Below are 26,478 nucleotides of genomic sequence, written 5' to 3' on the forward strand. Positions count from 1 at the left end.
ACTCCTCCACATGAAGCCCGCTGGGTCACTTTGGGCAGTCACAGTTCTCTCAGAACTCTCTCAGTCCCACCTACTTCACAAGGTGCCTGATGTGTGGAGGGGAAGGGAAGGAGTTTGTAAGCCACTTTGAGACTTCTTACAGTTGGGAAAAGCAGGGTATAAATCCAAACTTTTCTTCTTCTTCTCTTTCCCTCCCTAGGAAGTCAATATCAAACTGCAAATATAATCAACCTTACTCAGAATTAAATCCCACTCTGTTCTTATGGAGATTTACTCAATTAGTAAATATGTTCAGGGGTGGAGATTAGAAATGTAGCTCTCATGCCTGGATGCAAGCAAACAGAGAAAAAGCATGTAGCTGCAGTGGTACTGGACCATTTTAGGAACCACAGACTTCTCTTCCATTGTTTCAGATATATATATATTCACTGACCCTGTCCATAAAGGAATCAGGAAGAGGAGATGGACGCTGATGCAGCTGGGCAGGTAAAGTAATCTAAAAAAGTAAAAACGATACGCTCTTTTCGTGCCAGCACAAAGTGTTTCTCTGCTGTTCCATATTTATTTGTGCAAACTTTGGTGTACTCACCTGCAGACTTGACTGCACTTTGCCTACCTGTTGTTCTATCATGGTACCCATCCATGCATCCATGCATCCATGCATCCATGCATCCATGCATCCATGCATCCATGCATCCATCCATGCATCCATCCATCCATCCATCCATCCATCCATCCATCCATCCATCCATCCATCCATCCATCCATCCATCCATCCATCCATCCATCCATCCATCCATCCATCCATCCATCCATCCATCCATCCATCCATCCATCCATCCATCCATCCATCCATCCATCCATCCATCCATCCATCCATCCATCCAAATATGAGACAGTGGTGAGGGGCATATCTCAGTGGTGAGGTCACTGTGCATATCTGGGAAAGAATACTTATGCAAGCCACTTTCCCATCCTCTGTTGCTGATCTTCTTGGCTGGATGCCACAGTTTGAAAATGATCATTTGCTTTCCCTCCAAAGCTTGCTCATATGAGATAGAAGAACACTTCTCTTATAATCATGTTGTGTTTTTGCAGGGAACTGATAAAGTCCGTTTCTCTAAATCACTCTCCAAGGGAGAAAAAGTATCTACTGCTTTTAGGAAGGAAAAGATAAAGGAGGCCTTGGATGCACTTGGGATTCCATATGATTGGGTAAGATTCCTTTATTTCTGCCTCAGAGAAGATGGGAATATATATATATATATATATATACATACATACATACATATACATACACACACACACACACACACACACACACACACACACACACACACACACACACACACACACACACACACACACACACACACACACACACACATGATTTTTACTGCCTAATTTATACTGCCTATATATATGAATTAGGCAGTAAAAATCTTCTAGGAACCATATAGGACCTTTTTTTGGACACAAATGGCCACAGACTTGCTCTAAAACCTTTTTGGGGTACTCATTGACGTTGCCCAGACATTAAAATTAAGCATGAAAGAAGGTATGTGTTTAGAGACATATCTACAGAAAATGGCTCCCAGGGCAAGCACTTGAAATTGACCCTCCCCTTAAATCCCGCAGGTCTTCCCTATCTTGAAAGACCAACTTTCCAGTGGCCAGGTCTATCCATTTCAACTACAGGTAGACCAGCTCTTTAGAGAGAAGAAGAAAAAGGGGAGGAGGAGGAGTTTGGATTTGTATCCCACCTTTCTCTCCTGTAAGGAGACTCAAGAGGGCTTACAAGCTCCATTTCCTTCCTCTCCCCACAACAGACATCTTGTGAGTTAGGTGGGGCTGAGAGAATTCCAAAGAACTGTGACCAGCCCAAGGTCAGCCATCAGGAACGTAGGAGTGCCAAAACACATCTGCATATCCTGAGATATTGTGCAATCACTGCACTATAACAGATTTTCACTAGTTGCCAGTCACTGCTATATCACAATGAAAGCACAAAATCCAACAACAAATTAATGTGGCTGTGGTATTTATATCAACACACTTGTAGTAGCAGTTGCTTCCCCAGGTTCTATGAGCCAGATTCTCAGGCACTGCACTATGATTCCTCTCTACTCCACATGAGCAATGGACTATAATCTGGTGAACTGCATTTTTTCCCCACTCATGAAGACTGCTGGGTGATCTTGGGCCAGTCACAGTTCTCTCCGAACTCTTTCAGCTCCATCTACCTCACAAGGCATCTGTTGTGGGGAGAGAAAGGAAAGAAGTTTGTAAGCCACTTCGAGGCTCCTTGCAATTGAGAAAAGTGGGATATACATTCAAAATTCTTCTTCTTCTGTTACTTGCATCTGCACAATATCAATGGTTTTCAACGAGTCCTTGAACAAACAGTAGTACAATCAGAAGCATGCTCTGCAGCATATAGTAGCTAGTATGTGGAGAGTTTATTTGCAAGATCCAAGTCACTTTTTAAAACCTTTAATATACAAATAGCTGTAGATTATTAAGTGAACAAATTTCCTAGTATCCCCCTCCCATTCTTTCTATCAGGGTACAGTCCCCAATATTGCTGTCATGGGATCAGGAGGAGGTTTACGTGCCACAATTGCCCTTTGTGGGACACTAGTGGAACTGAAGAACCAGAATATCTTAGACTGCATTATGTACCTGACTGGCGTTTCTGGTTCTACTTGGTAAGTGAATGATAGTAGAAAAGAGAAAACATATTTCCCCTTTTGCAAGATCAGACCAAGGTTTGATTTATCCAGGATCCTTCAATATTTTTGTAGCACTAATGATAATTGAACTGTTTTTTTGTAGCACTAATGATAATTGAACTGTGACTGGTGATTCAAGTGGCCTTTTGGCTCAGTCACTGAGATCTTCTACCTTAGAACGTATTGAACCAAAGCATCACATTTATATATTAATTTTTAATTGTAATATCAATCCATTAGATTTTTCCTGATGTCTTCTGTTCAGTACTTATTTTGTAAAAAGAAAAAGTGCCAGTACTGTTATGTACGGTACTAATTTCAAACAAGTCCACCCTCTGGAATTGGGAGGGCTACTCAAAAGGTGCTGGTACTGCATACTAGGGAATACTGCCACAGAAAAGGCCTCACTTCTGGGTTGTTGTTGTGGGTGTTGTTTTTGCCTCTGAAGCAAAAACTGAAATTAAATGAGAAAATTGCTTCTATCTTTCAGGATTCCTCACAGGGAGTCAAAAATCAGTACATCCAAGAAAGATTGTTGGTTAAATCCATTGTTAATCCCCATCTTGTTTGCTCAGATATTTATATCCAATTTTTTCTCTCAAATGGTGGCCTAAAAATAATTCAGCATAGCTTCCCCTTTCTCCAAGCAGTCTTCAACTGTCCTATAAGGGTAAGACAGAGCGACTGGTTCAAAGTCACCCAGCTTCCATACCAGAGTGGGGATTTAGATCTGGATCTTTCAAATTCTTTTTCAACAGCATTTCAACTCTGTTCTCTTTTATGAAAAGGTGCATGTCGTCCATCTGCAAAACTGAGAATTGGACAGAAAGACTGAAGGAGTTGGAAAAACATCAACGGGAAACCCTTACTGAAAGCCAGTGGAATTTTGAGACAGCAGCGAACGCTTTGATGAAGGCCACAAATGATGAGAATTACTCTCTGACAGATTTCTGGTCTTATTTTATTGTGTACCAACTGCTAAATGAGGTGAGTGTGGGGAAAGTGTTCACTGAAAGTCTTGATTAGCTTGAACAAGAATGTGGGGAAAAACTGATGCGTCAGCCATTACTAAATACAACTTTGACAGTAACATTTCCCCCAAGTTCTACTACAGTTTCTCAAACCTCATGTTAACTCATGAGTTATCCACAACTGTGCATGCCGCTAAGCACCACAGCTTGTGATGGGACTACTTGAGATCAGAAAGAAAGTTGGCTCCAGATAAGTTTTTCATTAAATCTCACTCAGTTCCCCTCCTTACCAGAACCCTCACCCCATAACCTATTTGGTGGACAAAGTTGATGAAATTCAAAATTTAGCTGAGGGACAATTTGACCCACAGGTTACCAGTTGTTCATCTCTAACATAGCCTGAAGAAGTCAGGCTCTTCTCTCATCAAACGATCCATTAAAATGGCAAACACAGATTTGTTAATGGTCAGAACAAGCTGAATCCAGACATGATAGAGATGATGTTGGCTGGGAGGGTTCTTCAAACAAATGTGCCTCACCCAGTGGTGGGATTCAGCCGGTTCGCACCACTTCAGCAGAACTGTTTGTTAAAATGGCGCTTGTAAACAACCAGTTAAATTATTTGAATCCCACCACTGGAACCGGTTGTTAAATTATTTGAATCCCATCACTTGCCTCACCCGCTGTCAGGTGAGCAATATATATACCCCGCCATAAAATCACTCCACACTGTGCCATGGGGAGAAATACAACTTGATGTGACATACCTCTGAAGATGCCAGCCATAGATGCGGGTGAAAAATTAGGAGCAAAAACTACAACAGCCAGTTTCAATTTCCTCATTGTCAACCTTCAAATTGAGTAGTTTTTCAATCATTATTTCTGTCTTCTTGATGTTCTTCTGTAGTGCTGTTTTGGCACTTCTGTTTTAACTTTCATAAGGAGTTGTTTCCAGTCTGCACTGTTTTTCTTCCAGTAATGCAGTATCATCAGTATGCCTTACATTGTAAATGTTCTTCTTCCCAATTTTCACTCCACCTTCATCTGAATCTAATCTGGTTTTCCTTATGATCTGTTCTGCATAGAAATTGAACAGATAGAGAGATAAAATGCATGCTTGTCTGACTGGAAAACATTCTGTTGTTCCATATCAGGCTCACAGTACAGGTTGCACATCAAAATAATCAGATGCCAGCCATAATTTTTATGATCCACACAGTCAGTCTATGACACACAAGTTGATTTTCTTCTGAACTTCTCTCATATGCTCCAGTAATTAACATAGATTTGCATTATGATCTCTAGTGTATCTTCCTTTTCTGAATCCAGCTTGAACATCAGGCATTTTTCATTCCATATATGTTAACAGTCTTTGTACTAATTTTAGTTGAGTGAGAAATGCAATGGTCTGATAACTGCTGCAGTCTTTGGCATCTCCTGTTTTTGAAATCTGCATGGAAATTGACCATCTCCAGTCTATGGGCCATTGATTTGTTTTCCATATTTGTTGGCATATTCTTGTCATTTTTGATAACCTATGTTTGTGTCTTGGGATAGCTTTATTGAAATTCCATCTAACCTTGGTGATTTGCTTCTCCTGACTGTGCTCAGTGCAGCTTTCACTTCACTTTCTAGCCTTGAGCCTAGGCTTGAGCAAAAACAAAACAAAATTTATAAAATTCGAGTTCACGTTATTTTGGCTTTACAATTACATGTAAAGCTGAAAACCCTAAGAAAACCCAGCTCCATTTAAACCTGTGGGGAATTGGGGGGGGGATTTCTGTCTGTAGGGGGGCATTTTTCAAGGTGGAGGTTTCTGGAGTGTGGTTTCTGGAGTGTGGTTTCTGGAGTGTGGTTTCTGGAGACTCTCCTGGAAAGAGCACCGAAAACTGGTGAAATTTGGTTCAGAGAATCTAATTCTAAGCATCCCCAAAGGAGTTGCTCCATCTCTCATTGTTTCCAGTTGTTTCTAATGGTGCCTCTATTTTGAAAAATGCCCCCCTACTGCCCAAGTTGAACAGAGGATGTGGCTAGGTTTTTAGCAAAGATACTCTATCCTGGATTTTTATAAAGTTTTAAGTGTATATCTATGCCAATTAATGTTATTTGATGATTGACCATCTACAGACACCCCCAGAAATTTTCCAAAGGTTACAGTGGACCCTAGTCAATTCAAATGGAAGAATCTATATGGAGACTGGCCTTTTAACATTTAAATAGTTGAAACCCAAACAGCTATTAGGGTTACCTTTTTTCTTTTTCTTTTTTTTACTGTTTGGCTCTGATTTTTTGCCTGAAACATCCCCCACCAAATCCAAATAGAACTTTTTCTGGCCTGCCTTCCTTCCTTCCTTCCTTCCTTCCTTCCTTCCTTCCTTCCTTCCTTCCTTCCTTCCTTCCTTCCTTCCTTCCTTCCTTCCTTCCTTCCTTCCTTCCTTCCTTCCTTCCTTCCTTCCTTCCTTCCTTCCTTCCTTCCTTCCTTCCTTCCTTCCTTCCTTCCTTCCTTCCTTCCTTCCTTCCTTCCTTCCTTCCTTCCTTCCTTCCTTCCTTCCTTCCTTCCTTCCTTCCTGTCATTTTTTCATCCTTTCTGTTTAGTCCATATTTCATTTCCATCTTTTCTTTATTTTGTCCAGTTCAGTTAATATGTTTCCATATCGTTTAGACATTTTTTCATGAAAAGAATGGACATATTGATTTTTTTGCCTTTTAGTGCTGTTCTAGTGAGGTTAGGAGTTGTTACAGTTATGAGAGCACTTTTCTAATGGTTTTATTTGGAACTGTCTTGCCTAGTGAGAGCTGTTGATGTTTTAATGCAGTGGTTCTCAACCTTCCTAATGCCACGACCCTTTAATACAGTTCCTCATGTTGTGGTGACCCCTAACCATAAAATTGGTATATATAAAATATAAAAATACCATTTTCCAATGGTCTTAGACAACCGCTGTGAAAGGGTCATTCGACCCCCAAAGGGGTCACGACCCACAGGTTGAGAACCGCTACTTTAATGCATATTATAACACATCTTAAGTCCCAGATAGGGAAAAAGATGGAGAAAAAATGTCTAAGTAAACTAATTAACAAAACATATGACTTTTCAGTTTGATGAGAGTACATTGCCTGAGCAGAGGAGATCTTCCGAGAATGGGAAAAATCCTTATCCTATTTATGCAGCCTTGAACATCAAGTCATATGAGGAAAACCTTCCAGGTAATACAGATTCACCCCTTGTCTAGAAATTTCCAAGGACCAAGGTTCATAGAGGCAGTCGAATGAAGTGGATTGAACCACTTAAGTCTGCTAATAGGGAAGGAAGTAACTCTACTGAGGACACACCATGAATGTTTCCAATCAACTACCACACATACATGAATAACACTGAGGCAGAAACGCATTTGATTTGCATGGCTCACCATCCACCGAATCATGAAATAAAGTCCTTTGGCCAGATTGCTGACGACAGTTCGTTCAAGTCCAATGGGAATGACTAATGCATTGCTGTGCAGGTCAAACAGTTCAGCTACGCAATAAAAGCTAAGATTGTATCGCTCCTTAGAAAAAAAGGTGTCAACTCCTCCTTCCCCTGTCACCAGTGACATTCCCAAACCAGTATTGCTATTGATGGGGAGGAGAGATTGCATGGCTCCATCTTCCATGTGGTTACCCTTGCAAATAATCAATTAGTGGGAGTGTGTCAGAGCACTTTCTCCAATGTTCCCTCCCTGCACATTCAGTGAGCCTGTGAGGCTATCACGTGCACCAGGCTAATCTGATGAGAGAACTGTGGGGCAGGTTTAGTATATTCAATTGCATGCAGAAGGTGGCTCGGGAGAAGGAAAGCGAGGGGAAGAGATGGAGAAATGGGGTCATTTAGCCTGTCTTTTTGACCCTAGCAAGGCTAACACCAGCTGACATGGCAAACTTCTCTCAGGGAAACTGCATGGGGTGGAATGGGGGGGGGGGGAGTGTTCATTGCCATCTGCCTCAGAATTGTTGCACTTCAAATCCCCACCCTAGCAGCTGCATTTCGGTTAAATGAAAGTTGCTGAGAGATTTCAGATCTTTATCTGCAACTTTTTAATGTGTTTGATCTTGAGTTTCTCCCTGTCTCTCTCCCTGTGTGTTATTGATTTCCCCTACTATCTGAGTTGGGTGTGTGCTTGAGAACATCAAGGGTGGCATTGACTAGGTTTTTTCCCCACCCACATTTTCTACAATGTTTGCTGCCTTTTTACAGATAATGGGAGGAGGGGGCAAGTGTAACATTTGTGTATCATCCCCCCAAACCACAACTTGGTGACTGCACAGCAAATCAAATCAAACTTACACCAAGCTAGTAAGGATGGAAGAGACTCATCTGAGCAATCCATTCTCTCTCTCTCTCTCTCTCTCTCTCTCTCTCTCTCTCTCTCTCTCTCTCTCTCTCTCTCTCTATCTATCTATCTATCTATCTATCTATCTATCTATCTATCTATCTATCTATCTATTAGGCTTGATAGACTGCCCAACCCCCGAAGGTCTCTGGGCGGTGTACAATGAGACATAAAACAAATACAATATAAAATCTCATAAATACAATATATAAAACATTAAAATTCATTAAAATACATTATAGCAGCAGTTCCAAAAATTACAGATAAAAATACATGCACAGATGCATGCACAGATGGCGCCCAACCCAAAGGCCAGGAGGGCCAGCATTGCCCAAAAATAGATGGATCAGCAATCAGGCAATGCTGAAGATGGCAAAAATGTCATGGGGGCTTCAGAGGGGCAGTCTGCGGCTGGCATCCCCAAGGCCCGGTGGAATAACTCGGTCTTACAGGCCCTGCGGAACTCGCCAAGGCCCCGCAGGGCCCAGATAGCAGATGGTAAAGCATTCCACCAGGACGGGGCCAGGGCTGTAAAGGGTGGAAGCAGCCGCATCGGTGAGGGGCAGGGGACTACCAGCAAATTGGCCGCCGAACGCAGAGGCCCATTTGGGACATATGGGGTTAGACGGTCTTGCAGGTATGAAGGCCCCAAGCCGCTAAGGGCCTTGAAGGTTAACACCAGCACCTTTACTTGGCACCATCCTGCTTGGTAGCACTGTTGATTGGTAAATTTTCTGGTCAATTCTCTATCTTCTCCTTTCCATCTAGTGTAGTGGTTAAGAGTGGTGGACTCTAATCTGGAGAACTGGGTTGATCCCCCACTCCCCACATGAGCGACATTACTTAGTGACCTGGATTTGTTTCCCCACTCCCCACATTAAGGCTGCTGGTTGAACCTTCCAAAGTAGCTTGAGTTCTTTAGATGGAATTTCCCCTTTGCTCTCCTGTCACCCAGACATCCTTTCCGCATTAGCACCCTGTTCTTGTAACATCTATGCGTCAGTTTTGTTTTCCAGGCACCTGGTTTGAATTTACCCCACACGAAGTTGGGATACCTGATCTTGGTGCATACATAGACACCAAATACTTTGGCAGTGTATTTGAAAATGGGCAAATGATTGAGGAGAAGGAGGAGAAAAATATCAGCTATCTGCAAGGTATGAACAATTAACTTCAGGTGTGTAGGAGGGATATAAAGCCTACGGGCTCCACTGAGTATTACACATTAAAGAAACCCTCCTGCTCCTTTATTGGACTGGAGAGTTGGATAAGGCTGAAGGCCAAAATGATAACAAAAATGAGGGCAATTATATTCAGGAAAATGATGGGGTAACATTATGGTACTTAAAACCTCTTTTTTTCTGTATTGATGGGGCAATTTCAAATATGCATCTTTTATGGCCTATGTCATCAAGTGATATAATGATATATCTGTACAAATTTTTCTTTATTTTTAGGTATATGGGGAAGTGCCTTTGGCAGCAAGAAGGACTTGAAGAAGCAACTATATGGTATTGATCTTTCTGAGAGCAGAATCATAGATTATCAGATTTTTGCTCTTGTCTCTTTGAGGGTCATGCATATAGGACTGAGGATATTTGCTAACTAGATAAGACTCCAAGGACTCATGCATGTCTCTTAAACCCCGCTCAAGGCAACTTACAAGTAAAAAACAATGCCAAAAAATAATAACTTACCAACATAAAAACCAATCAAGCCACCACAAACTATCTATTGGCATAAAAGCACCCGAAAACATTCAACATTGTAAAACATACTGATATAAGGTTGCCCAACTTTTGCTTTAACCGCCCCCCCCCGCACCATTCAGTGGGGGACCCCCCCCCCCGCACCAGCCAGTGGGGAAAATTATCAGAGGTAAAATTAGACTGTCTCTGGTGTCCATAATGTGACAACATCATTTCCAGCATGCTCTAGTAGCTCAGCAAAAATCTATAGGAAAAAATGGCTGCTCCCAGAGAGCTTTTCCCAAACACCAGAGCATCCCTGTACTCATTGGTGACATAAGGACATAACTTGAGGTGCAAGCCAGAAATGATGTCACTGCATTGCAGCTGCTAGAAACCTCACCTTTACTGTTGGTAAGTTCAGCCCCATCCTCCCCAGTTGCTTGGAGGTATGTGGCAAACTATACCATAAAGCAGGCCTCAGATCAGAAGCAGACCATAAAACGGATATAATCCATTGTAAAAACTTGGGTACAAATTACCGTTTTGGCTTGGCACCTAATAGACTGTGTCATAGATGCCAGTCAAGTCTCAAGAGGGAGAGTATTTCAAAGATCAAGTGCTACCACAGAAAATGTCTCTGGTTCCTGCCCTCTTCACCTCTGCAGGTAAGGACACAGGGGTTCAGAGGCAGTCTGGACATATACTTCCTTCCATAGAGACCTACCTTTCCTTCTTTATCCAAACAATTGAGCAACTTACTCAAGTCAGTAATACTGCTTGTTGATAAACAATAAGATCTGCAAATTGGAGTCCTTTGGTGTTACAGAGTACAGAATGCCTAGTGGTTGAGAGACGGAGAGGGTCAGATATTGCAGTCATCAACATAAGCAAGCTGTTTCATCTTAGCTTTAGACTGGAGCTGCACTCAGCTAACTATAATGAGATGGGAACGAGTTCAAGAGTCTGAAGACAAGGCTGGCTTTTTCATTGTCCATTCTGCACAACTGAAATAACAGGGATACAAAAAAAAAGGCATCCTGGGAAGGCACTCAACCATGGCTTTTCCGCAAGATGTCCTTATGACACCTCATTTCTGCTAAAGACTTTAAAAAATAAAATAAGCTTTAAAGTGCACCTTTTCTCCCTTGGTCGCCAAGACGTCTCCTGCCTGGCTGTGTGGAATGCAGAGTTCAGGAGGTGTCTTATTTCTCCTGGCCAATCATTTTGCTTTCTGGCCAGTCTTCCGGGCAGCTAAGATTCTCTTGTGGGTGTCTGCATATTGCCGGAATTGGTAGGACATGCTGAGTACAACTATGTACTTTTCAGGCTGAAAAGATACCATGAATGGGCTCCTGCAGAACAAACATTCTAGGACTACCTAGGGAGCAGCAGTTGCATAGGAGGTTAAGAGCTCGTGTATCTAATCTGGAGGAACCGGGTTTGATTCCCAGCTCTGCTGCCTGAGCTGTGGAGGCTTCTCTGGGGAATTCAGATTAGCCTGCGCACTCCCACACACGCCAGCTGGGTGACCTTGGGCTAGTCACAGCTTCTCGGAGCTCTCTCAGCCCCACCCACCTCACAGGGTGTTTGTTGTGAGGGGGGAAGGGCAAGGAGATTGTAAGCCCCTTTGAGTCTCCTGCAGGAGAGAAAGGGGGGATATAAATCCAAACTCTTCAAACTCTTCTACTTTCAGTAAATGGTGACAGGGAGAATCCCTTCAGCTGCACACAAAATGTTGTGCACAAGCTGAGGGCGAAACTGGCCAGAGAGCAAAACAGTTGGGCAAAAACAATCTCTTTTCCCCTCTGACACCTTTTCTGTCTGGAAAGCACCCAAAAGCCACCTCTTTTTAAGACATCTTACTTTGGTTTTGTGGTGTGAAAAGAGGTGGTCACATCTTTTTAAGACGTCCCACGGATGTCTTTTTTTTGTGCTGTGCAAAATGGACCATTGTTTCTCCTAATCTGAATGCTTCTATCTATAATGTAAAGTTTGATATATAGGAAAGGAGGCCCTCATTTGTGACTGTACCATTTGTCTTTCTAGATTATTTACGGTCCTTTCAAGTTCGTATGGCAGCGTACTCCGGTAAGTCATTACAAAAAAAAAAAAAGAAATCATTTTTCCTCCCTTCTTGCAAAGTTATTTCACTTTCTTAATGACATACTGGATAAGAGAAGGTGGATTCTAATTTGGAGGACCGGGTTCGATTCCCCGCTCTGCTTCTTGAGCTGTGGAGGCTTATTTGGGGAATTCAAATTAGCCTGTGCACTCCAACCCATGCCAGCTGGGTGAACTTGGGCTAGTCACAGTTCTTCTGAGCTCTCTCAGCCCCACCTACCTCACCAGGTGTCTGTTGTGGGGAGAGGAAGAGAAAGGACCTTGTAAGCCACCTTGAGTCTCCCTGCAGGAGAGAAAGATGGGATAAAAATGCAACCTCTTCTTCTTCATCATGATCTTAGGCCTAAGGCTACAAAACCAGTAGCCTGTAGTCATCAAGGAAGCCTGGAGCCTGAGGCTTTTGTGTGACTTTCACAATATGTCTACATTTCCCAGGCAGTTTCCAAGCTTCAGGTTTGGACTGGGGAGGGGAAAATGAAGCAAAAACAGAGACGAATCACTGTCCAGAAGGAAGAGCTGAAGCAGAAAGGTTATAAGACCCAAAAGCGGTGAAGTGTTAACTCCCTGAAAATGAGCATAAGAAAGGCTACTTTTGGAGGGAATTGATCCCTTGCTCATGGTGGTCATCAGTCTAGCCTACCAGGATCAGGGAGTAAAATAGAGTAGGAACTAAAATAAATGTTGCATCAGAGAGTTTTCCTGGTGGCTTCTTTCTTTTTGAGTTCTGCCCTGTATTAATCTTGTCCTATTTGAATCATTTGTGTCCTATTTACTTACTTGCTATAACTTTTGCTTAACGCTGTCTGGTTTTGTTGTTGTTGTTTGCGCTGTCTGGGTTCTTCATGCCTTAAATTCTGCCACATGCCAGGGCGTGCCCTGACTTAGAAGGGCTGGAGAAAGGAGGGTGCTCTGGACCCTCTCAGGTAAAGGTGTAAAACCAGCGTGGTGACAGACACACCCTATAATCTCGACACGCTGTCAATCTGGAAGAGTCTGTTAACATTCATTTTTAAGGGCTGCCTTTGTGAAAACTATCATTTTGTGCATTAATCGACATGGTACTTTGATACAAGAGCATTTATAGCTCATTAAACGACTATCACCAGTACTCACCTTTTGCAAACTGTATCATACTTTTCCTTGACAAAATGGCTGACAGAGTAGCAAAGACCTCCAGTGCTGAGGACATGGCAGGATAAGGATGGGAAGGAGGCAAAGGAGGAGGAGGAGGATGTGCAGGCAATGGAGGAGATGTGGAGGATGAAGTGGAGTGTCGGGGGAGCCTGTGCTGCACTCGCCAGCTGCCTCATGCTCACCTATGCACTGAACGCTATCTTAAGTATCTTTGGACTCTTTAGTTTGGAGAGTAGATGGCTGAGGGCGGATATGATTGAAGTCTATAAAATTATGCATGGGGTAGAAAATGTTGACAGAGAGAATTTTTTCTCTCTTTCTCACAATACTAGAACCAGGGGGCATTCATTGAAAATGCTGGGGGGAAGAATTAGGACTAATAAAAGGAAACACTTCTTCACGCAACGAGTGATTGGTGTTTGGAATATGCTGCCACAGGAGGTGGTGATGGCCACTAACCTGGATAGCTTTAAAAGGGGCTTGGACAGATTTATGGAGGAGAAGTCGATTTATGGCTACCAATCTTGATCCTCTTTGATCTGAGATTGCAAATGCCTTAACAGACCAGGTGATCGGGAGCAACAGCCACAGAAGGCCATTGCTTTCACATCCTGCATGTGAGCTCCCAAAGGCACCTGGTGGGCCACTGCGAGTAGCAGAGAGCTGGACTAGATGGACTCTGGTCTGATCCAGCTGGCTTGTTCTTATGTTCCTATGTTCTTAAGTACCTTTCCTGAGGCTCCACATTGAAGGGGGGGGGGCCCTTCTGCCTCGGCACCACTGGTGGTGTTTTGTATTCCAGACTGTTCCTGGACACTGGCCTCTTGCTGCTTGGCTCTTCGCTCTTCATTCTTTTATTGTCGGATAATGCAGTGACTAGCAAGGGTCATCGATGGCAACACAGTCTCACTGGTGGAGAAGAAATAGTCTAAGGGGAGGCCAGATCCCACCATGGACCAGTGTTCGAACAGAGGGGGGAGAGCCGAGGTAGGTAGGCATTAGGGTTGAAGCTCAGCATTATAGAACAAAGCCCAGCATGTGGTGGATGAAAATACAACTCTATTTTTATCTTTCGGTGGAACAGAGAATAGTCCGTGGAAATGGGTCCATTGTAGACATAGTATATTGAACATGTCCAGAGCTCACATATGTCTATGGAAGATGAATTCGTTAAACTTCAGTTTAACACCAATGGGTCAAAATGCCTCCAGACAGAAATTCATTGTGTTTATGTACATTTCAGTTTATGTTTTGTGAAATTCTTCTTTGCTCTCTCTCTCCTTCCTTGCAGGGTTTTTTCATCTTTTCCATAGGTTATACCATGTTGTAATGAAGACCTCTGCATGCATTTTCCAATGGAAATGGGGGACCACCAATAACTTCCTATACAAGTGCTGTAAGCTTATATTAAGGATGGACTGAAAAAGAATATTTTCCAAAAAATACGTTGCATTTATATTATGTACTCTTACATTCCAAGGGGGGAGGGAGGGGGCTGGATCTGCTCAAAAAGAAGAAGAAGAGTTTGGATTTATATCCCCCCTTTCTCTCCTGTAGGAGACTCAAAGGGGCTTACAATCTCCTTTCCCTTCCCCCCTCACAACAAACACCCTGTGAGGTAGGTGGGGCTGAGAGAGCTCTGAGAAGCTGTGACTAGCCCAAGGTCACCCAGCTGGCGTGTGTGGGAGTGTACAGGCTAATCTGAATTCCTCAGATAAGCCTCCACAGCTCAAGCGGCAGAGCTGGGAATCAAACCCGGGTCCTCCAGATTAGATACACGAGAAAAAGAGAATAACCTTCCTGTCTGCCGAGAGGCCTCCATGGGTAGTACCAAGTGACTTGCACTGACCCCAGTGAAGAGGCAAATCCACTGGAGAGTGGCTGCAGCGGCCCTCTATAGTGGGCAGACATGGTGCAGAACATTGTGTCAGCACTCTTGCACCTGTTGCCTCCACCAGCATTCTGGGGGCATTCTGAGGACATAGTTGGGGTGGAGCCAACATTAGTCAGCTTCCTTCAGGCCTTGGGCTTTGGAGGTCTTTTGGACAGTGGGGAGGCTTTTTTGTTTTCTGCCTTCCCACACTGTCAAGAAGCCCTCTTGGAGGCAGCGGTGCAACATCAGTGGGCTCTGGATTGGGCTGCCATCTGGACCTACCTATCACAGTATCACACCATTGGGATACTGTGAAAATAGCATCTGCATATTGAGTTCTTACATGGAAAGATGCACGTGAATTAGTGGTAGGACATCTGCTTTGCATGCCGAAGTTCCTAGGTTCATTGGCTGACTTCACCAATTCAAAGGGTTATAATGAGCTTTCTTTACTCCTGTCAACAGCACCCAATGACACAGGAGCACATACTTATAATGTATGCTATATTACTGTATATATGTTCTTCACATATGGGGGGAGAGATGAGGTACATGGAAGTGGAAGCCATTTTCGGTTGTATCTTTGCGATTCATGTTACTTGGAAAGAGGGAAGTATAGAAGCAGAATAAACTCTTGCATAATGAGGGAAGGTTCACTGGACCATTAGTTTGCATGGGAAGACTACATTTATTTGGTTAATCAACTTAATCAATTGTGCCTTCCCTTTAAAGTTATGATAACCATCTTTTTGGGGGGCTATTAAGTCACATCTGGCTTATAGTACTCAGTAAGGTTTTCATGGCGAGATAAATTCAGAGGTGATTTCTTATTGCCTGCCTCTGGTACTCCTTTAAGATCTCCCATCCAAATACCAGCCAAGGCTAGGACTGAGAGTGTGACTGGCCTCAAGTCACCCAGCATGTTTCCATGGCAGAGTGGGGATTCGAACCAGGATTTCCCAGACCCAAGTCCAACATCTTAACTACTATGCAATAACCAAATAGGCATTTCTTTTAAAATTCTCCATACTATACCAAACCAAATTGTGACTTGAGGGAACAGAAATAGTTGTAATAATAGCAGTCGTTGAAGTACCAATACTTAAGTAAAGATCTACCAGGTTGTCTTAATTCAAACGTGTTTATATGGAGCTCTACTTTACTTCCTGTGATACAGGTGGTGAGGAAGTCGATAACCTGTCAAGTGAACGGACGCTATCTCTGATTGATCCTGGTATGGACATAAACATTGCTTACCCGCTCATTTTGCGCCCTGAGAGGAACGTGAAGCTGATCCTTTCTTTTGACTTCAGCTCTGGGAATCCTTTCGAGGTAATCCATTTCAGTTGAAGGGAAAGGCATATAAAAACTCTGGCTCATTCCACACATTATTATTATTATTATTATTATTTTATTATTTATTAAATTTAGTATACTGCCCTATCCCCGAAGGGCTCAGGGCGGTGTACAGATAAAACATCAGCTAAAAACATACATCTTAAAACGTCAGTGCTCTTTGAAGCTGTGCGGAATAGCAAAATCCACTTGCAAACAGTTGTGAATGTGGTTTGAAAACGCATAATTTTGCATGTGCGGAAGGGGCCTATGATTTGAAAAGTGTGGTCTGATGATGCTTTCCTTTTTTTAAAGAATAATTAGACATATTGATAGATCTTCTTGGATTATATATCAGTAGGAATTAAAATGTAATGTGTGGATTTGCAGCCTTTTCTATGATTTCAACGGGTTTTCTGTTGCTACCTTAGTAGGGTTATAGCTGCAGCTTTTTTCTGCACCAATCTATTGATTTCAGAAGTGAATAACCTTGTGAGTGACCTATAAGATAGCATACTATTATTGTCATATTATCTCAGGTCCTAGCATAGGGGACTCCTGAGGACTGGAATTCTAACAGTACAAAATCAGCATGTTTAGGGGGCATGTTGCATTATCTCCCGTGCAATTCTCATAATTCTGGAAGGGTCTATAAATGCAGCATTAGAAGCTGATCTTTTCAACCAACTAACCAGTAACAGAACAGTCAATAGCCTTTTTCCCCAAGTTGATTCAGAAATGCCATCATAGACTAGAGACTTTTCTCTTTCAGACTGTTGAAAAAGCTGCTGACCACTGTGCAAAACATGGAATCAGATTTCCCAAAATAGATGGAATAAAACCAGAGGACAAAAAGAACCCATCAGGCTGCTACATCTTCAGAGGAAGAGATGCTCCTACCGTCATGCATTTCCCACTATTCAACAAGGAGAACTGTCTAGGTAGTTTGGGCCTGGGAGGGTCAACTATGAAAGGTCTAATCAATTAAATGTCAGAGTCGTTAAAGTATTGTGAAAACAAAATATATCAGGTCTTGCTTGCAGCATAAAGACACTCTTACTTTCACAATCATCATCAATATACATAATCTTCAATCTGGCCAAATCTGAGGGTACTTTTATCCAAAGAGCAGAGACCTGAACAGTCAAGGCACATCTTTCTAAAACCTGAAAAATGACTTAAGTTTGCAGAAAAATCTAAAATCTTTGTGAAAAATATCCAGGGAAGAGGTTTTAAAAACCCTCAAAATGATAAAAGGAGTGTCTGTAGCTTTAAGAAGCAAATGTCTTCACTTGCACATTTTCTGTCAGTAAAAATCAGGACAGGGCCTTTCCAGAACTGTTGTTGCTTTTGTAGGGAGAATCAATAGGGCCGGGTTAGCAGGAACTGTTGACTGATTTGGTACTGCCTGACCTGCAAGACTCACTCATACACAGCTGTTTAATGCTGTTCAACAGCAACCACTCACAAAAGTCGATGTGGTGTGGTGGTGAGTGTTCCATATTAGGATCAGGGAGACCCATCTCTTAGGCCCCACTCTGCTGTGGACGGTCACTGGTTGACTCTGAACCAGTCACACACACTCAGCCCAGTCTACATGATAGGGTTCTTGTGTGGATAAAATAAAGGAGAGCAAAATTATGTGAATTTGTTTGGGACCTCCCATCTTGGACATAGGTGGGATACAAATAAAATAATTGTACGATGAATATAGTCAAAGATAGGGAGCAGAAAAAAGAATGAAAGTAACAATGAATGGAGAGAATATGCTCCATATGTTCTGCCTGTTAACAAATCACAGGTGATGAATGCCTTCTGTAGATTAAACCTCTGCTAAAGGAAGCTGGGGCAAATTGTTGAGATGCAAACTATGAAAAGTCAGAAACAAGGTCTGATTATTCCTCATTAGAACAGTTACAACAACGACAACAACAACAACAACAACAACAAGCCTTTATTGGCATACAAAACAGGACAAAATATCAAAGTAAGGGCCCCTGCCCCTCTGGGTCCCTCACACTATCGGGACCCATTATATATATATATTTCTGGGGAGGGGTCAAGCAAGGGTTTCGTGGGATGCTGTATTAGGAATTAACTGCTGTTTTAATTGTATTTATGGTGAATTTTTTTGTGACGATTTTATGTATGATGTTTTTATGTTGTGCACCGCCCTGAGCCCTTCAGGGGATAGGGCGGTATATTAAATTAAACAAATAATAATAATAATAATAATAATAATAATAATAATAATAATAATAATAATAATAATAATAAAACCAGATTAAAAAACACAGTTAAAATTACTAATTTCCAGTATAAAATTTGCAGTCTCGCAAAAGAGCACATCAGAGCTGTTCAGGAGGTTGGGTATCTTGTAACGCTCTTGCCATTGAGAACATTGCAAGAAAATAGAATTCATATATTTCATGCGTATATTATCATATTTAGGGCATACAAACAGAGAACGGTCAAGTGTTTCAACCATAACCGGATCACAAGAACAAACCCTTTCAGAATGTTCTATATTCTTAAATCTTCCCTCCAGGAGAGCTGATGGCAGCACATTACATCTTGCATTAGAACACTTAAATTATGGGCTGCTTAACCTCTTGATAGGATTTTGACAGTGCAAAATCTGGCCACAAGAACCAGTCACTTACATATACCTAGCAACTGAGTCTAAAAATTAACTATGCATGCCATTCAAGCTGCGGCACATGTTAGAGAGTTCCTTCTCATCCTCTGGCACATTCATTGAAAAACAACAGCAAAGACTTTATGCAAAATGTTGTGTGTTGTATGGAGTCACTGAGGCCCCTTCCGCACACGCAAAATAATGCGTTTTCAAACCACTTTCACAACTGTTTGCAAGTGGATTTTGCTATTCTGCGCAGCTTCAAAGAGCACTGAAAGCAGTTTGAAAGTGCATTATTCTGCATGTGCGGAATGAGCCTGTGTGTAATTTAACTACAGGTAGGTTTGCTGTATAACTTAGATGTGACAACAGTGCCATCACTTAGGAAGGCAGACTAAGCCCAGGTAAAAACTCCTCCCTTCTACTTCTTGTTTCCTGTCCTCCCAGCAAGCAGTTTTTCCCACTATGTGGTCCATAGTCACTGCTATTTCTAAGAACACCACAACTTGGCAGTTGTTAAATTCAACCAGAATTTTGTAAATATGCACACACAAAAAACTCTATGGGATTAATAGTTATATTTTGCGATAGAGTCTGGAGGAAAAAAAGAGTATTTGATTGGAATTTCTTGTGTGAATTTGCAATCCTGGATATACTGAAGTGATGTATTTTAATACATTATGATCCTGAGCTTTGTTTTTGCCGATAAGCAAGACAAATTAAAACTGAAACAGTTTACAGCTCTGATATTATAGTGCTTATTGGGCCTTTCCCTTCTGCTGCGCGCTACTCAGGCCAAGTAGTGCAGGGTCCCGGGGCACTCCCACTACAGGGGTGGCGACAATGCAGCCACCCCGATGCTGCCGCTGTTGCGCCCCCTCAGCATGCGTCATTCCTGGTGCTGGAGAAAACGGCGCCTTTTGGCGACCCGTGGGGAAGCCAGGGCGCACGCCAGAAATGACGTGCGCAGTGAGTAGCGCGCAGCGATGGTGGTAGAGGGAAAAGTGGGGAAAGGCCCATTGTCAGTCTATTCATGTAAGTGTTGTAACATCTAGCCTTGGCACTTGAGCAAAACTGCATCCCTCTGGTATGAAAAATCAAAGTATGACCATCAGGCTTCCAGGTAAATGCATCTAGCTGCATGTGTGATACCTGCAGTAATAATGGATTGTTTGACATTCACATATCCTTGCCTCTCATTAACAGATAAAATTGAAGAATACAGAATCCAGTTTGTCACCCTCAAGATGAAATATACCAATGGAGAAATTGAAAAGCTTCTCGCTGCCGCAAAGAAGAACGTCGTGAATGCTCAGCAAAAGATTTGGGAAGAGATTGGGCGTGCTGTAGCTCCTTCTCCCTGACATGTTTAGGGAAACCGTTCCCACTTTTACATTTTCCTAACAGCTAGTGACTCTAATCTTCAACATACATTTCTGCCCGTGAATGCAATATTTCTAATGAGCAATACACACAACCAACATACAGTGGTGTATCTACCTAGGGACAAGGGGTACCCCTTGTCCCTGGGTGCCACTCTTCTGGTCACGTGGGGGCGCAAAATCAGCCCCCCACATGACCAGGAAGTCCTGCTGCCTCGTTTTTGTGTGCCTCAACCCCATCTGAGGCATGCAAAAATGAGGAGGCAGCAGCACTTCCTGCTGCCTCCAAGCGCCCTCAACCCCACCCTGGACTCCCCCCTCCCTTCCTCCCCCCTGCTGGCTGGGCTCCCAGCAGGCAGCCTGCAGTCTCTTCCAACAATCCCCTCCAGGCAGGCCAGAAGAGACTGCAGTCCCATCCTTGGAGACCTGCTTTTATAAGCACTGAAGCTGGGGGGTGGGGCTTGGGGTGCAGGAAGTCCCACCCTTCCTGCTCCCCAAGCCCCCCTGCCTCATTGCTTATAAAAGTAGGTCTCTGAGGCCGGGACTGGAGTCTCTTCTGGCCTGCCTGGAGGGGAGGTCACAAGAGACTACAGGCTGCCAGCTGGGAAGTGCAGGGGGAGGTGCAGGGGGAGGTGGGCACCCTAGACCTTGCCCATGTCCATGGTGACATGGGCAGGGTTTAGGGCAGTGGGGCTGGGGTGGGGGGCAGAGACTGGGGGGCATCCTGGAGACAATTTGTCTCTCGGTGCCATTTACCCCTGGTACGCCTCTGCCAACATACCCCATGGTAGAGTGTCACATGAGCATCCATTACTACCAACCTGGTGTATTTTCCCCCTGCCTTGCCTTTACCAAGTGGCAAGGCTTCCCCACATTCTCCATATCGTTCAGCGGCTACCTATATTATTAAGACGTGTCAGCTCCAGATTGGTCTGCTGGTGAAACAGAGACCTGGGGGATTCCTGGGAATCATGGGATTTTGATGGACAAAAGTTGTGAGGTAGTTAGTAGGAAAATGAGGAGAGTGATCAAAAAAAGCTGGCTAGATACACTTAGGATCCTTACTCTGAGGTGTAGAGTTTTGTGGATACAGAATTGTTTAAAGAACTTTTTCTCCTTCTTTGCTCTCAGTGGTGTCAATGATTAACTGAAGTATTTTATTTTCCTTTTTGAAGTATTGTGTTTAGAGGTTTCTCTCTCACGAGCAATCGTATCTTGGTACACTAAAGTGTGAGTGGTGTTTGATGAAAAGGATGGGTGTGTGCATGTGTGATATACATTCAATTTGGATCATAGTTTGTACCGTGTACTTTGTGATGGTTTTTAATCCTCTTTTTTGTTTCGGCTATGATGTTCTGGCATGCGTATACTGGACTGAAAAATAAAAACAAATCTGACTAAACAATGTGCACAGGGTATGTTCTTCATTAATGTAAATTGCACAGATCTTATTTCAACTGTTCATAATCAAAACACCATCAAGTACTGGCAAAACTCCACAGCAAAGCATGCAGGACTGGATAGAAATGACATCTTCCACATAGCAGCAGAATGAGTCGGTAGTTTGGGGTGGAACAACAGTAACCACAAAACATTATGAAACCAGCCACTATCTTGTGTATTGCTGAAATTAAGCATATCAGAAGGAAGTAAATTTCTCCACAGTTCCTACACGATAATCTTTGACATTCAACCAATAATAAGGATGCAAAATTTGTAGGGGTAGGAAAACACGTCACAAAAGGTGCAAGACTTGCTACCGGCATGCTATTTGCCTGAGGGATAAGGTGCAGAGAGGTTCCGTACAGCAGGTTCACTTCAGCCATCCACCAGGCTATGCCTAAAATCATCCCCATGCTACCCAACCACTTTTCAGATTTTCAGGAAAGGGAGCAATGGGTAGGATTCAAAGTCCCTACCCTGTTTCCCCTAATATAAGACATCCCCGAAAAATAAGACATGGCAGAGGTTTTGCTGAAGTGCGAAATATAAGGCATCCCCCGAAAGTAAGACATAGCAAAATTTTTGTTTGGAAGCATGCCCGACGAACAGAACACAGGAAAAATAAGACATACCCTGAAAATAAGACATAGCGCATCTTTGGGAGCAAAAATTAATATAAGACACTGTCTTATATTCGGGGAAACAAGGTATTTTGCTTGCGATGCCAGAAAAACTCTTCGGTAGGTCATTTTGAAAGGGCAGTGCACACCCAACCGCATGTATGGTCTTTTGGATTGTTTTCAAGTATGTTCGAGTATAAAGGAACCAAGATATTAATGCAGCTTCCTTTTGATTTTTCTCATTCTATGCCTCCCACAATCAGGTACATCAGCAGCAGTTATTAGGATTACCATCTCAATCATAGGAAATCCCTGGAGAATTTGGGGTGGTACCTGGAGCAGACAGGGAGCACTGTGAGAATATGTTATTATAATAGCCTCACTGATTTTTTAAAAAAAACCAATACTCTAATTTCCCTTGGATTGTTTTGCTCCAAGTCACATCTAGTGGTAACCATTTGAATTGATGATTTCCAGAATGTTTCATCCTTAGAAGCTAGTTGTGGTTTTGCAAACTGAAGGCCGTGGTTTCCTTTATTGAGTCAATCCATCTCACATTGGTTCTTTCACATTTCCTTCTGCCTTTCACACTTCCAACTGTTTCCAGTATTACTTTTTTTCTAAGAGACTTGGTTTTTCATGATTTGACTGAACTACGATTTTCAGCTTCTTGAGAGAGTTCAGGCTTGATTTGATCTGGAATCTACTTGTTTGTCTTTTTGGCTGCCTTTGGAATCCATTAAACTCTCCTCCAAACACCCCACTTCAATTGAATCAACTTTCTTCTTGTAAGTTTTCTTCATTGTCCAACTTTCACATTCATACATGGTAATGTCGTGGCATGAATTAACTTGACCGAGTTGCCAGTGCTGCCTCCTTACCCATAAGAATAATTTCTAGATCTCTCATGACTGCTCTTCCCAGTTTTATTCTCCTTTTGATCTCTTGTTTGCAATCTCCCTTCTAATTCGGAGCCCTTCGGGGATCGGGCGGTATAAAAGCCGAAATAATAAATAAATAATAAATAAATAAATAAATAATTGATGATTTAACCGAGTAATGGAAAAGCTTTAGCAATTCGCATTTCTTTATTGTCAGCCTTAAAGTTGTGCAACACCCCAGCAGTCATTACTTTTTTCTTCTTGATATTCAGTCGTAATCCTGCTTTAGCACTTTCTGTGTTAACCTTTATCAGGAACCGTTTCAAGTATTTGCTGGTTTTTTTGCCAGGAATGTGGTATCACCTGCATATCGCCCCTCATGTTGTCCTGCACACTGGCTATCTATTGGACCATCTGCCAATCCCCTCCCTTCCCAGGGTTTGATCACTGGGGTTGGGTGCCAGACGTCTTCCATTATTAATCAAATTATTTATTGAAGGCTACTACTGCTGCCGTAGTTTTATAGTTTTAAGGTTTTGTATTTTAACTGGGGTTATTCGATTTGTTTTATTGTATTGTTGTTTGTTGTGCACCGCCCTGAGCCCTTTGGGGGGTAGGGCGGTTTACCAAATCGAATAAATAAATAAATAAATAAATAAATATCTCAAACCGTGAATTTTCCTTCCACCAATTTCACTCCAATAGCAGATCTTTTAAGGTTTCAATTCCAGAACTTCTCTGACTGAAAATTAGATACCACGAAGAGAACAGACCAGACTAATTAAAGTGAAACCTGCATCTTTTAAATGACAGTCATGGATGTCTTGTATTGACTATACAAGTCAATAGTCTTGCATCTATTTGAGAAATGATTGAAAGAGTGATGACTAGATTCTAGGATGATGGACAGATCTGAAGACACAGATACCTCATTCCAACTTTAAAATTTCTGGCAGACTTGGCACTTTTGCAATCTGGAGCCATGGTGATGAAGAACTGCTGAATTTTCTGGACCACCTTAACAGCATCCATCCAAACATCCAATTTAGCATGGAAATTGAAAAAGAAGGAAAACTGCCTTTTTTAGATGTCTTGGTCTTTTGCAAACCCAACCATCAATTGAGCCACACAGTATACAGAAAACCTACACACACAGACCAGTATCTACATAAAAACTCCAACTGAGGGACCGCCTCTCCCCATATTGCCCCGGTAGGCCCCTCCGATCCTCGGCGGGGGACCTACTCGTGATCCCTGGCTAAAAAATGATCAGGCTGGCCTCAAAGAGGGGCAGGACCTTTTCAGCCATGGCCCCTACCTGGTGGAACAGGCTCCCTAGGGAGTTCAGGGCCTTGCGGGACTTACAGAGTTTCCGCAGGGCCTGCAAGACGGACCTGTTCTGCCAGGCATATGGCCAGCCTGGTTAAAATACATCTACCATGTCATCTGGCCTCCCATGGGCATAAGGGGGGGGGGATGGGGGTAGCCAGACACCATCCACATTTTTAAATGGGTTCTGTTTTTATGTAATTAATATTTACATTGTGTTTTAATGTATGTTTTAACCTTGTTGTGAACCGCCCTGAGCCCTCAGGGGGAGGGCGGTATATAAAATTAATAATAAATAAATAAATAAACTACCACCCACAACAAAAAAGGGGTATAATCAAAACTTTGACAGATCATGCAAAACAAATTTGTGAACCTCACCTCCTCCCTGATGAAATCAATCATCTAGACTGGGCTCTGCAGGCTAATGGCTACTACACAACAGAGATCAGAAGAGCTTTTAAACCAAGAGAAACACAAAGGACTGAGGAGAAACAGCCCCCCTACAGGAAAAATATTTTTACCATCCCTCAAGAGAATCACAGATCAAATAGGGAAACTGATGAAAAAACATAATCTACAAAAAATCTTCAAACCTACCAGAAAAATAAAGCAGATGCTACACTCAGCAAAGGACAAGAGAGACCCTCTCACTTCTGCAGGAGTCTATCGCATACCCTGCAGCTGTGGAAAGGTCTTGTGGCTGGGTGGCGGTCAAATGAGGGGGACAGCCTTTCTCCCCCATTTGAAGGAATTGTGGGGGCCTTATTTTGTTTTGTTTTAATGGGTTTGTGGCTTGGGTACAGAGGAATTTGAGTGAGTTCAATTCAATTCAATAAGCCTTTATTGGCATATACCCGATAGTATAAAAATACAGTTCCAGTTAAAAAGTGAATAGTAAAAAACTTCGCGTTTGCCATACATTCATTTTACAAACTCCTGACAAAAACTTTGCCACTATAAGGCAACAATGAAAATCCTGACAATTTAAAAGCATAACTACTTTATCTGATTCAGTATAATCAATCATAGAGTCTATAGCTTGGGATAACAGACTGGATCGGAGTTCTTGGTATAATAAGCAGTTCAGGAGAATATGTGGGATGGAATCAATTTGAGTGAGTTACTAATCAGGTGCATCCCTTATCTTCCCTCCCGCAATTCAGTCACCACTGTGGGCTTTCTAGTTAGGCTTGGAGATTTGGATGCAACAAATACCATATTTGGCCCAAATCTGGGTGAATTTGGGTATATTTGGGCAAAAATTGGCCGAATATGCCTTGCCCGAATATGAACGAATCCAAATGCAAGGTATTCGGGCTTTTTTGGAGTATTTTTGGTGTTTTCACGTTTCAGCCTTTTGCTGAAACGTGAAAACACCAAAAATACTCCAAAAAAGCCCGAATACCTTTCTCTGGATAAACGTTCAGGGTATCGTTTGGATACTGACTTGATGTTACCACCCAAGTTTGGTGAAGTTTGGCTCAGGGGGGGCAAAGTTAGGGACCCACTAAAGAGGGCCCCATCCCCCATTGTTTTAAATGGGAGCTAACAGGAGAGGGGGTCCCTCTTGGAGGGTCCATAACTTTGGACCCCCTGAACCAAACTTCACCAAACTCGAGTGGTATCATCAGGACAATCTCTGGATGATATCCTGAAATTTTGGTGCCACTAGCTTTACAACTGTACCCCTGACAGACACCCCAGGAAATTTGCCCAGATTTTCTGCTTTGGCTCCATTGACTAAATTGTAGGAAAAGGGGAATTTCTGAGTGTGTAAGCAGGCTGCACATTTTTGAAGATAGATGCATCAGATGTTCAAGGTGGCTCCAGGAGGCCCTCCTGGTAATAACATCCAGGCTTGGTGAACTTTTCTTCTGGGGGTTCAATTTTATGGGCCCCCAAAAGGCTTAGTTTGTTTCCCTGCTCCTGCACATGAAGCCTACTGGCTGAGTTCT

At 42.6% G+C, this 26,478-nt stretch overlaps 1 protein-coding gene across 1 annotated transcript; it reads left to right on the plus strand.

Moving 5' to 3' along the window:
• The first annotated feature begins 462 nt into the window (after positions 1–462).
• Positions 463–20,229, plus strand: LOC125444034 (cytosolic phospholipase A2 gamma-like). Its single transcript, XM_048516473.1, has 12 exons — positions 463–486; positions 1,099–1,215; positions 2,566–2,708; positions 3,521–3,719; positions 6,802–6,910; positions 9,090–9,230; positions 9,531–9,584; positions 11,811–11,852; positions 14,311–14,415; positions 16,070–16,224; positions 17,000–17,168; positions 20,072–20,229. Exons 1-12 carry the CDS (start codon positions 463–465, stop codon positions 20,227–20,229), a joined length of 1,416 nt encoding a protein of 471 aa, XP_048372430.1.
• Positions 20,230–26,478: the final 6,249 nt, after the last annotated feature.

The sequence above is a fragment of the Sphaerodactylus townsendi genome, linkage group LG15, assembly GCF_021028975.2.
Source record: "Sphaerodactylus townsendi isolate TG3544 linkage group LG15, MPM_Stown_v2.3, whole genome shotgun sequence".
Classification (NCBI taxonomy): Eukaryota; Metazoa; Chordata; class Lepidosauria; order Squamata; family Sphaerodactylidae; genus Sphaerodactylus; species Sphaerodactylus townsendi.

Bases quoted from the DNA above. Each gene is read 5' to 3' on its own strand.
- LOC125444034 (XM_048516473.1), top strand. From the start codon at position 463: ATGGACGCTGATGCAGCTGGGCAG. The intron at 9,585-11,810 runs GTATTGATCTTT...TTGTCTTTCTAG, and splicing joins CTTGAAGAAGCAACTATATG to ATTATTTACGGTCCTTTCAA. The intron at 17,169-20,071 runs GTAGTTTGGGCC...TCTCATTAACAG, and splicing joins CAACAAGGAGAACTGTCTAG to ATAAAATTGAAGAATACAGA.